Source organism: Aptenodytes forsteri, unplaced genomic scaffold (assembly GCF_000699145.1).
Source record: "Aptenodytes forsteri isolate BGI_AS27 unplaced genomic scaffold, ASM69914v1 Scaffold154, whole genome shotgun sequence".
In the NCBI taxonomy this organism is placed as follows: Eukaryota; Metazoa; Chordata; class Aves; order Sphenisciformes; family Spheniscidae; genus Aptenodytes; species Aptenodytes forsteri.
The window spans coordinates 2712411-2724994 of record NW_008794083.1 but is presented as its reverse complement, the minus strand read 5'-3'; the positions used below and the strand labels follow the sequence as shown (position 1 = coordinate 2724994).

Genomic DNA, 12584 nt, shown 5'->3' with positions numbered 1-12584 from the left:
TGTGCATCACTTGCTTTGTATATTCTTCTTATTATTATTCTTATTCTTATTATTAGGATTTTATTTTATTTCAATTATTAAGCTGTTTTTATCTCAACCCATGAGTTTTCTCACTTTTACTCTTCTGATTTTCTCCCCCATCCCACCCGGGGGGGTGGGGGTGGAGAGTGAGCGAGCGGCTGTGTGGTGCTCAGTTGCCAACTGAGGTTAAACCATGACAAGTAGGTAGGCTGTTATGTCCGTGCTGGGTTACTAACAGCAAACTCTCTCCCAGAGTCAGTTTTTATGTTTTTAAGTTATTCTTGAAAATTTTATTTTTAAGGTGTTATTTTCTTAAAAGAAAAAAGGGAGAAATGCTATCTCAGAGGATGGCTGGGGCTCTTACGTAAGATGTTTGGGGCCCATTTTCAGATTTGTACTGTGATACTTGAGTATTTAGAAGGTGTTGGTGGTAGAGGGTTTCAAATCCCCTTTGATTGGCCTTGGTCTGGAATTGGAGCTTGAGCCTGGCTCTCCCGTTAGGGTGCCAGGGAAGATCACACAAAATTGAATGGCTTCAGCTGGGCAGAGATTTCCCTGGGGTCTGATGGTTAGGGAGTCCTTCTGATACGGAAGAGCAGGGTCCTCTGCTGTGTGGAAACCAAGAGTCAAACCTGGTCATCACACGACCTGGAGTATGTTGCCTCCCACTAGAATAGTGAGTGGCGTGGGCACCTGTCTGCAGGTAAAGCCCACTGTATATCTGGTTGTCTTTTGGGAAAGGTAGGATTTAGTTGCTGTGCAGGTAAGAGAAGCAGATGCATGACTCGTTTGGTAATACCACAGGGGCATCCGCATGTGCTGCTCAGCAGTGTCAGAACTGGAGGGGTTCTCCTGCATGGTGAGTGAAGAGTTGCCCGTGGAGGGATGGGGTCTGGCTTATACATATTAGGGAAAAAATCATAGTGGCAGTTTTTACTTAAACACGACTTCTGACCTACGTGCAAATTGTACCTTAATTTTGATACATCCGTTCAGGGTCCGTGAGATGTTTCCACCAGCATCTGCCATAGGGCGGTCCAGTTCACCTGACTACTGAAATAGCTCATCTGTTTTGTTCTCACACATTAGGACTAGTCAATTTGTAAACTTCAGGCTGTTATTTGTCAGAAGGAATCAACGAGGAAATATAGTAAATAAAATCTCTTAAAGATTCTGTTCTAAAGTTTGTAGAAGATCCAACTTGTAATTTCTCTGAAAATTGTCTTGTACTCGGAGATCAAGGACTGAAAGTTTGAGAAGTAAACAGTGTTCCTTAGTCAGGGAAAAGCAAAGAGGTTTAATCGCTGGTTTTAAATATAATGTAACTTTAACTATGGAGCCCCTATGGCGCCTTTATAATACCACATGAAACTTGTGGTATTTTGGCTCACAACACTGATCTGCACTGTACTGCTGGCAGTTACACAGTTTACTGCTCTCACTATCTTTAATTGGTGGACTGATAAGACTGTAGAAAAACAGCATTATTTTGCTTTGGGGTGGAGAAAGCAATTTGGTAAGCCTGGGAGGGGAGGAGTATTGCTGATTCAGATGAACATTACTTTGCTTTGCATAATGGGAGAGGACCTTTCACTTAATTACCGCTGGAAACCGTGAATGCTTAATTGACATAAAAAAGCCCAATATAGGCATTTTACAGTTTTCCTTTTGATCTTCCATGTGGGTGCATATTGTACATGCAATTTGAAAAGAATAACTAAAAGGCTCTGATGTGGATGTGTGCTGGCATGTGAGGAGGGCTTATGTGAGTATAGAGTTTGGTGCAGCATCAAAGAAAGGGATACACCCATTTCACTTATGAATAAATTGAGCATGTAATTAACACCTGGACTTCACAAAATACTTTTGAAACACAATTAAATCTGCTGCTTTTCTGCAATGAACAGAAGTGCTAAAAGTGAAAATATTGACCCCTGCTGAGTTTGATTTTGAATGTAATTGACTTTAGATGCAGACTGGATGCAAACCCTTGAAACGCATCAAACCATAAATGAGACTGAGCACCATTTCTTTACAACTGAAGTCAAAGGAATAAGGGCTTTTTAGAGCTGGTTTGAGTTATTAATTTTTTTTTAAGAGACAAAACCTGTATTTTCGGTATAAGAAGAAGCAATTCTAATTAATGCAATCTTTCTCTTTTCCCATAGCAATTTATCCAGAAACAAGCTCTCAAGTTTGTCCAAGAAGCCTTTTCGCCATCTGGGTTTGTCTGATCTGTAAGTTGTCTTTTCTTAAAATAAAGTTTATTTTTGGCTGGAATGGAAGAACAAGACTTTGAAGTTTGTTCTGTTGAAGGTAGAGGTCCATCAATGATTAGGAATGAAATTCTGCCAAAGAAAGCAGCAATGCTGGACACTTAAATACAGAGAGATTTTCATTCCAGGGCTTCAGGAAGGTCACATGTATCTTTTAAAACAATGTAGAGGTAAAAATAGCCTCTTCCCTTCAGCTTTAAAACATTTTATTGTGAGATTACTTCACAAAAAACTACCGATGTTTGTATTAAATATTTGAGCTAGCGAAAGTACAGCCTTCTACAGATCTTCAGATGAAGCCTCTCCCTCATATTCTTATATTGGCCTCACAGCTGCTATGCTTATGGTTGGCTATTAAAGAATATTTTTATTTTCTCAAATTCTTTGAGTTGCATTATGCTTTATATAATCATTTGGTGATGAAGTACTGGTAAACATATATTTGTTGATTGTTTCAATATTACATTTTTATCCTCTGTTCCATCAAGCAGAATTTCTGTATTGGTATACATTCCAAAATTTTGGTCATCTTGTGCATTCTTTGCTAATACATGGGACTGCAGAGAGCCTGCAGGAGCTTTGGGAGGGCTGGGGCTGCAGAGGAGAGGGAGATTGCTCTCCCGGAGCTCAGAGCAGAGTCAGAAGTTGTCCAAAATGCCAGTCCAAGAATTGCAACACCAGCCATGCAATCCTCGACCTCTTCTGAGGTGAACTTCAGTGTGTGAGAAATGAAATGAGCAAATCCCAGTGCCACAAAAAGAGATTATGCCCCTTGGGTATGTTTTGTTGATCATTGGTATAATCACTTTCTTTACAGGCCAGGGATCATTGCTTACTGGAGTTTTCTTTCATAACTTGGTGGTCTCCGAGCACTCTGATGGAGAGACTAGCTAGTTGCAGAGCACTCCCATTGTTGTATGCCCTGCTAGGTCTGTTGGTTCTGAAGTCCCTGTTTCTTCATGTGCTGTATCTAGTCCCTGCCAAAAAGCCATTGTTAGTGTGTACTTGGCTGTAGGTTCTATGTTTTGAAGTTGACATGGCCTCAAAAAAATAGATACAGGACTCAAACCAGCGCACAGTGTGAAACTTGGGCTTCTCCTAATTTTTCTAAGCAGTTAGTGGAGAAATGGAGTCATCTTTGCCCCTCTCCCTGGATTGCAGAAATGTAAGAGTGGGTATGCTGTAGCTTAGGAAGCATACAAAAAAGGAAATTATTGCAATTTTGAAGGCATACTCTGCTCCCAGTTTCTTGGAGTTTGTCTGCTGCCAGTAACAGGTTTATTCCAAAGCGCAAATCAAGCCACTCTTGAATCTCTCCATCTCAGGTGAACAGCTTCTTTTAGGCTGTGGGTGGAGTGAGTGCTTACAAAGATTTTGAAGGAGAACAACATCAATATTGCTGGTCTTTCTGAAGAAGTTGGTTTGCTCCTGGGCAGAAAGAAGTAAAAAAAGATTTGGGACAGAGGGTGAGAGAATCAAATGTTACAAATATGTGACAGGAATTACGGAAATGAAGTTTAATGAGCTAGGGAATAGCACTTAGAGGCAAAACAACTGGCTGATGTGAATTAGGAGTGAATATATTTGTGCTGTTAATACCAGAGTTAAACAGTGGCCATTCAGCATCATGGTAGTAGAAGCAGGGGAAGGGTACTGGGAGTGAGCCAGAGATGGGAAAAATGGATGGTGTGAAGGTTAAACTGAGTAGTATTTGAGGTGTGGAGGCTACGTGTGATGGGGGGCAAGGTGAGAGAGAGAGAGAGGATACAAAATTGAGGTAGAGTGTTGCAGGCTTGGGAAAGAGTTGGAGTGTAGGGATAGAAGAACTAAAGGTATGCAAACAGATTGCAATGAAGTGAGATAAACAGATAAGGGGGAAGTGAGGGAAAGAAAGTGGGGGGAAAAAAGCAGAGCCTGAAGGGAGGAAAAACAGTGATAAAATTAGTATCAGTTGAACAATTCTGTTGATAAGTGGCTAATACATAGATGGAAAATCAGAAAGAGTAGAGAAAGAAGAATATTGGAAGGGGAATCTGAGAGGAGAATGATGCCATAAATAGCTTTTGAGGAGCTTCCTCTAAATCTGACAAACAAGTGTCCTGTTGTTGGCATTCTTGTAAATCAAAACATAAAGGGATGAAAAGTTCAGGATAGGGTGAAGTAGGACATATTTACCAGGTATTGTAGAGAAGGAGATGCTGCTTTGAAAGGCTTCTTCTTTTAGAACAAACTGTATCTGCAGCTGTAAAATTAGAGCAAACAAGATAAAGACACATAATTTGCTTTTACTGGGTGATATTTTTTTTCACACAAGTGTATGTGGAAGGCCATCATGCCTGTATCCAGCATCCTGCCTATGATGTGCCTAACTCCCTTGGTGGGTTTAACATAAAATAAAACAGTGGAAAAAAAGGACTGCTCAACCACTGGCCAAGGGGAATTTCTCTTTTACAGGGAAGTTGTATGATGAAACAGAAGATGGGAAGTAAATCTTGCTGTTTTGAAAATGCATGTTGTAGGTTTTGACCCAAGGGATCCTAATGTTCATACTCTGTCTTGCACAAGCAATTCTTGTCCATGCTGTGGTGGTGTTAAAGCCCAGCAGATGACTTCTGTGAATACAAATTTCTCCTTCAGAGACTTGCGAGAATGATCCCTGCAGCTGTTAATCCTCAAAGAACTGCAGATGGCTTTTGAGGGAACAGGTTACAGCTCTGATAAGCTGAGTTTTTCATGATTTGCACACTTCATGTCCTCAGGAGGCATTTATGAGCATAGATTCTGTGAGCAACTTGAATTTGGTTTCTGTACATCGAAAATACCTGTGAAATTTTGTTAAGAACAATTGTTCTCCTTGTAATGACTTGCTTTAAACAGTCACTTGCACATGCTTTATTGGATCTCAGCTATGCCTGTAGGAGAAAAAGTAACACTGGGTCACTTCTTACATAGATATTGGGATGTTTCTGTTCATATTTTACTTGGGTGTTATTGCATTACATTGTTGTGTAGTTTTATTAAATTTTAAAACTAGAATTTGGTAAGTTTGCTAACCTGTGGTTTAAATTCCGTGCAGCATACCGTATAGCTAGATGATACATTTCTGTTTCAGGGCCATTTTTTCAGTTAGTGTTTCTTCATGACATTACCTAGGGTTTTACTGTGAAATTTTCTAGAGTGTTGTAGTGGGTGAATTTTGAAGGTTAGGTAAAATCCTTTTTTATGATCAGAGTTTTTTAGAGCTTGCCTATAATCCATGACTGTTTGACTCTATAAAGGATTTACCACCTCACAGCAGTAAACCATTTCTGGCATGATCTTTCTGCGTTAGTTAAGCAGAGAGTCAAGTGTAGAAGAGAGGAATTCTGATCTCTGCATGACTGTTATGAAATGGAATGGAGCTTGATGAAAAGCCTAGTTCTCCATGTGCTCATGATTTACACTGGTGAATTGGAGATAGTAGTTGAGCCCCCTGTGTGATCTCTCTGATCTATGACAGTCTGGATTCTTGGTGCAAAGAGAGCTTCATTCTCTACATGGAAACCGTTATCCACTTGCAGCTTGCATTGCACTGAGATTACTAAGGTTGCTTTCCTTATCCTTCTTAACTAAAGGGTTGAACTTCTACTTTCACCCAACTGAGTGCTTGGAGTCCCCCTGCCCCCCATTTTTTTCTACATGCATGACACATTCTGCATTCTAACTAAATTGGTTTTTTTGCTATAGGATATTGGTGGACAATCCATTCAAGTGTTCCTGTGAAATTATGTGGATCAAGAAATTTCAAGAGACCAAGTTTTACACAGAAACTCAGGATTTATATTGCATAGATGACAACAATAAGAGGACAGCCTTGCTGGATATGAAGGTCCCGAACTGCGGTAATACTCTTTTAACGTAAAATTACTGTTAAATTGTTGTGACATTTGTGACATTGTGACAAAAACAAACGTGTTTTTGCAAGATACCTATCAGGATGACAAATGCACTGCTAAAGGAAAAGGTTTCAGTGGAGATATTAACCACTCAGTGGTCTTTCACCCCACATGGAATAATTCTGGGAGCTTCACGTAAAGGTTTTTTTTTAGCTTGATCCTTTAAGAATGTACCATTGTTCAAGTGCAGAAAAACAGAACACCAATTATAGATAACACACAAGAATTATATAAAATGCATGTGCCTTTGTTAAACTAAATACTAGTGCTTCCAAGCTCAACAGACACAAAATTTTACCTCCTTGAATTTTTTTTCAGGTATTTATGGTTAGTGAAGTCTTTATTTTCCTTCAAAAATACAAACTCTAGTGCTGGGACCATAGAAAGAAAATTCAGAACAACTGCCTGCTAGTAGAGACAAATTAGCAATAGCTCTGTTCTTCACACAGATAAAACTCGACTGAGTTCACTTGTAAAGGCTATGCAAAAGAGTCATAACAAACTTAGGTCTGTAGCATTTTGCAGCATACTGTTTTCAGTTAGCTTATACGGATCTGGAGATAGTGGAAAAATGACGAAACAATAAGGCTTTTTTTGTATACAACTTTGCTGCCTGTATATGGTCCTGGGACAGCTGGTGAAAGGTTTCACCCACTAGTTGAAGAGATTTCTCCTCCTCTATGTATGAGGAGCAGAGGCCGGGTGTTTCTGGCACGACATGAGACCTGCTGGAGTCTGGAGTTTGCTTTGCAGAGTGGGGATCTGGGGTGCCCAGCAGCAGGCAGGCAAGAAGGAAAGGGAGCGGGGTTATCCTCATGGAGGGCTGATTTGGACTGGGAAAGCTGTAAGTGAAGGTGAATAGCAGGAGGAACACAAAAATGATACCTTTTCTCCTTCCACCTTTGCTCATTGAGTGTCCTTTTCTCCACTGCCTCTATGGAGGGTGTGACACCCTCTGATAGCAGCTGCCAGCGAGGAACAGCCGTGGAGGGGAGCTGCTGCGGACCCAACATGTGCGGTGTTTAATGGCAGTAATGCATTTTATGGCCATGTATCATGCTGTTGGTCTTGTGCCCAGCTTCCTGCTGGGACCAGTCGTGGTACTGTATTCACGACAAAAATGATGCTAGTGTCTGGTGCGATCAAAAAAAAAAAAATCTTGACTAAAATACTTGCCATGACAAGGGAAGGTGGTACTTCCAACTAAAGGAGGAAGAGGAGGAGGAAACGTGAGTATATATGACATTCAAATTGGAATTTGCAGTTTGTGGAATTTGCATATGGGAAACGTGCATTTTGCTGAAGATCTGTGTGGATGTTAGCACATGCCTGCAAATTATTTATGTTAGTTTACAGGGTCCAAATATGACTAAACTTTACATACTTGGTTTTTTTCCTTTTTGTTTTTCTTCTCTTTTAGTGGGTCTTTCCCCTTAATTTATGTTTTTCAAAATGAACCAATGTAGGACATAAGTTTTTAATAAAGATGATGACACAGCCTTTTCCTCGGCACAGAATAGAGAATTCCAGGTAAAGAGGAATGACCATCTTGGTGAGCATGGGCTGTGTTCTGGAAGATACCTGAAAGATCCAATGCGTGGCTCTTGCTTTTTTCCTGTGTTTAAAACGACAAGACTTAATTTCAAAAAAACCCACTGATGAAGCTGGTTTATTTAATTTCCAGAATTTTCTGAGAGGCTAATAGGTAGAACTGAAGTAGAAGAATTCAGCTTTTGACACGTGAACTTTTTTTCCTGTGAACTGCGTGACCTTTTTAGCTCCTTTTGATGTCAAGAGAAATTTTTGGACGTGCAGGTCTTTGAATTTTATTAATAAAATATATTCTAATTTTCTCTGCTAATGAAATGGTATCATCCCATCTCTCTGGTTCGTTAATTTTTTTTGATTTAGAAACTAAGCAAACATGCTCTCTTCTTTGTGTGCGGGTGTTATTAATTACTTCATAATATTATAGTAAGTGGCCTGTACAATATGTGGTAAATGTCTTGGTAATAGGACGTGTCGCTACTGTGTGCTGTTAATAAATCTCTTGCTGGGAAGTTGGAAGAGGCCACTGTGGTTTCTTGATCATAAGGCTTTGGTTTGTAGATAATTGATGTGAAAATTAGCAAAGTTCTGTGGTACTTTACTTATTGTTTATATGGTGGAAGTGTTCATTAATGTGCTGATTAAAGGCTGGTTGCAATTTAGATGCCATCAGCTTTGTGATTTCTTTTCTTGAGGTTTAAAGTCAGGTATACTCACTATGCAGAAGATCCCTTCCAGCTGCAATATTAAAAGTGTCAATCAGTTGTTACGATGTTTACAGAATTGTTATTCAACTGCATTTGAAATGTATTTATGTATGATGAAAATTGTCAGATTCTTTTAAGTTTTAAATTCACACTTAATTACTATGTCAAAGGTTTTCAAGTTGCATCTACCACAATAGTGTTAGTAGAGCCTTCTGTGTAGAGGAATGGTGGTGTTTAGTTTTGCCATTTTCACAGCATTTGCTGGTTGTCTGTACAACATGGACAGCATCACCACCAAGGCCATCCTCTTTATTTTGTTTCCACCCGATAAATAGCATTAGAAAATCAAGAAAGAGAATTAAATAAGTAAACACTTTGTTCTTACTACTACTTCTGTAAGCTCTGGCAGCGATAGCCAATGGTGTATTAAGTCCTTGGAAGCGAGGCGTGTCCTATGCCTGGGGTAAGGTCACTCAAAAGTCCATCAGTCTGCAGATCACCTGGATCTCACTGAATGCCAAGGAGGCAAGACCATGTCTTTGGGACTGGTTATTAAGGTGTTGGTTGCTCCCTGTGGTAGGCATTCAATTACTCAGCTGTTGTCGTTGAACTCACTGATACTGAAAGAAGTCTTTGTTTCTTGTGGTATTTTGGGGAGAGGCCTGGCTTCTACGGCTGTCTCTGCAGTCCCGTGTAGATTTTTTGTTGCTCTGGATCTCAGTCTGGTAATGGCATTTTGCCTTCTCTGGGCAATTTAGTTAATCAGATTGTTTTATATGTGCTGGTGTGGTGCTTGATCTGGCTTTCAGTTTTGCTTACTGTCCCAGCTTTGTATGCTTATTTATCATATATTGTTTCTGCGGATGTCTTCTTTCTTGTCATTGGTCATGCATGCTAGCTGAGGTCTACTGAACAAAGTAGCAAATTAGTCTCATGTACTAATTGTACATACAACAAACATATGTTCAGACTGAATGTTGGTTTACATATGCAGCCAGTCAGTGGAAATGTTGTCTGATCTGAGAACTATGGGATTTTATGAATTCTAACATTTTTTGTCTGTCTCGCCCCTTCCGCATGAAGTACCATGGTATTGCTCTTAGTGCTGCTTCTTGTGTATGACTGACAAAATTTTAGAAATCGTCGTAATGTAGAATTACAACCTAAGGAGACAGGTTGCCCATTTCTTGCTCCGTTGGGAAAGCCATGAATGTTTAGAGGCAATTGTTGAGATGACTACAAATGGACTGGACTGGACCTGGCTTCATTTCAGCCTCTTTCTCGTGATAGATTTTTGTCCTAGAGGTAAATAAGTAAATGGTAATATCAGACTGGAGGCAGGTGGTTATAAATTCTAAGGGGGTAAAAAGGCAAACTGAAGGATTGACGTGTTTATTTCTTTGAATTGACAGAAAAGATCTGTCGTATTAGTGAGTCAATAAAATAAGCATTAGATGTTAGGCAATCACAGTACAAGCAGTCTAAAACCACAAGCAAGGGCATAATCCAGTGGGTGTTGACATTTCTTTCCATTATCAGCCAGACTTCACAGATAAGACTATCAGAAGGAGAACATTACAGGCAGAATGAAGTGTGTTTAAAAAAAGCCTTAAACATTCTCCGTGTTTACCTTTCAGAATATTCATGGGTTCTCTAGTCTGTGTTGTTTATTTTGGCTCAAGAACTAGATGTTATGCATGATGTATGGTGGCAAACTGTTCTTATTTTCTCTGTAAGAGTTTTAATTCTTATCTGTGTTCATGGGCTGCATGAAAAATGTTTTTTATGAGAGTTTTGACAGTAATGGGGTTTCACTGTTGCTCCAAAGTTGAGTTAGAATTTTCCAAACTTAATTAAAACAATTTTCATTATTTCAGCTTTTAAGTGAAAATAACTAGTAATTTCTGGATGTTTGAAAAGGCAACAGGAATCTCATTTTCAAAAACATGTGCATAACGTCCTTGTGAGCATGCAGACTTTTATCTGTCCATGAAGCAACCAGTAACTTTCATACAGATGTCTAGACATATGATACGTAAATCAGGGCTTGTGAATGATCATAGCTGAGTGTATGTGATATACATGAATGTCTCATATTTAAAAAAAAAAGCAGAATTTTGTTTTGTAATTCTGATTCAATTTCTGCTTTAACTGGAATGAAGCAAGGTTAGAAAGAATACAAAGCAGGTTAGAAATAGAAAGAAGTAAGGCACTATCTAGGGGAAGGAAATGTGTCTTGATCACTCAAGTATTGTTCCTGAACTCAGTGCATTGTGCAGGTTTGCAGAGGTACTCCCTATGCCTGACTTGACGCATTTGCATAAGCGTGGAGCACTGATCTACTGAGGGAGAACAGCTATCTGACTGTTGGCTGGCGGTATTCTTTCTTAGCTCTTACGATGTAACTAGGTGAAGACGGATGACTAAATAGCTGTATTCTGAAGTCTAAAGAAAGTACTTTTTTCACTTTAAAAGTGGAGACATTTCATGAAGGCATCCCTTCAGCCGTATACTTGGTATCAAGAGTGAAACCCATCATTTTAGTCGTTTATGTAGTTCTCTGAAAATGTTCCTGTTTCAGGATCACGTTTATCATGGTGCGATATTTGAACAGGTTGGCGTTATTTTCAGTATTTTCTGGACACACATGAAATTCCCCAGATAAAGATACAGGAATTGCAACTGCATTACATGCACTTAGTGAATAAGAAGCCATTTGTTAGAGGTTTGCATAAGCTGGTTTAGGCCTCATTAACTTGCATTACAAAGGCTGTTTAGCTCTTGGTTCATCTGTTAGGCTTGTGGCTGCTGTATTCAGCCGAACTGCACTGAATGTGTTTGGTTTTCTTTTGAAAGTTGTTGTGGATAAACTGAAGCTTAAATACCAGTTAAAAACAATTTCTCCAGATGTAATTTAATTTCCTTAACCATTCAGGGAATTTAAGAGAAAACATGGCTGGGTACCTTCAGGAGACTGCTAGCAAGGGAACTGTTGATGGGGTTGATAGCCTCTATAGAAACGTACAGTCTGAAAATTCTTGCAGACAAACTGTTGATATTAATACTGGGGATGAGGTCAATTAAACGATTCACGTGCTGCAAGATCCTTTCTTATTCAGCACCTTCCTACTAGAACCCAGGTCAGGCCTAAGGACCTTAAGAGAAAGGTCCTGGGCAGAAGTTAAGGAGCTGATGTAAACCTTGGAAACATAAGCCCTTCATCTGGTGTGAAATGTCAGCAGCAACCTTCAAAGCTTCTGTACAGGTTGACTGCAGAAGACAGCTTGCTGTCCAAGTGAATTTGTGCTGGTGCATGGCTGTTGGTGGTTTTTGCCTGCATGGTGTTCATGACAGCCTTTGAAGCCCTGGATGGGATGACAGTTCTGCAGAGATTGGGTTTGTTGCTGTAATCGTGAAGATGAGTTAGCAAGTTTTGTGGTCTTTGCTGCAGCACACGCTGGCTCTACTTACAGAAGTTTGCTTCTAGTGATAATATCAGTTAAGCAGAGAGCGATGGAGTGTTTAAAGGCAAAGTAAGGGTGTATTGGCTCTGGAAAAGCATACTTTAAAGCCTCATCATCTTCCGGTAGAGGCTGTACTTGTTTAATTATTTTCTGTAAAGGTTCCCAGCTGAATGTGACAATCAGGCGTGTCATGATTGGAGGCAGATTTCTTTCAGTATTTTAAAATATTTGGGTGGCTCAGTGAGCTGCCACATCACTCATTCTGCTTCCCAACAGGAAGACGTTCCTCCATAGACTAACGAGGTGGGTGTTGTGAATGTCAGATCTGGCGTGGTAAGAAAATGAGAGTTGGACTTCTAAGAAGGTATGCTGAAAGCAGCAAGCACATGTAGCAAGAAGAGGTCCGAAAAGAGCTTGTTTAGTGTGCATATGCCTTCCAACTGCTCATTAGGAAATGCTGAAGGCATGGGAAAGTCCTAAACTCTGGTCTGAATGATTCTCCTCAGGGCTTTGGCAAGGAGCCCTCTACTTTTGGACTCAGTCTCTCCCAACGGTAGGAATTTGTGCTTTTCCTTTCAAAAGGGCATAACAAGAGCTGCTCCTTTTTTTTTTTTTAATATTAAAAAAAAAAAG

General features: G+C 39.8%; 1 protein-coding gene across 1 annotated transcript in view; it reads left to right on the top strand.

The window, feature by feature from the left end:
* Positions 1–12584, top strand: part of NTRK2 (neurotrophic receptor tyrosine kinase 2) — a 189340-nt gene that overhangs the window by 6091 nt on the left and 170665 nt on the right. The window contains exons 3-4 of the mRNA XM_009273172.2: positions 2190–2258; positions 6024–6178. Of these exons, the coding sequence (XP_009271447.1) occupies positions 6064–6178 (115 nt within the window). The 5' untranslated portion in view covers positions 2190–2258; positions 6024–6063. The remainder of the gene's footprint in view (positions 1–2189; positions 2259–6023; positions 6179–12584) is intronic.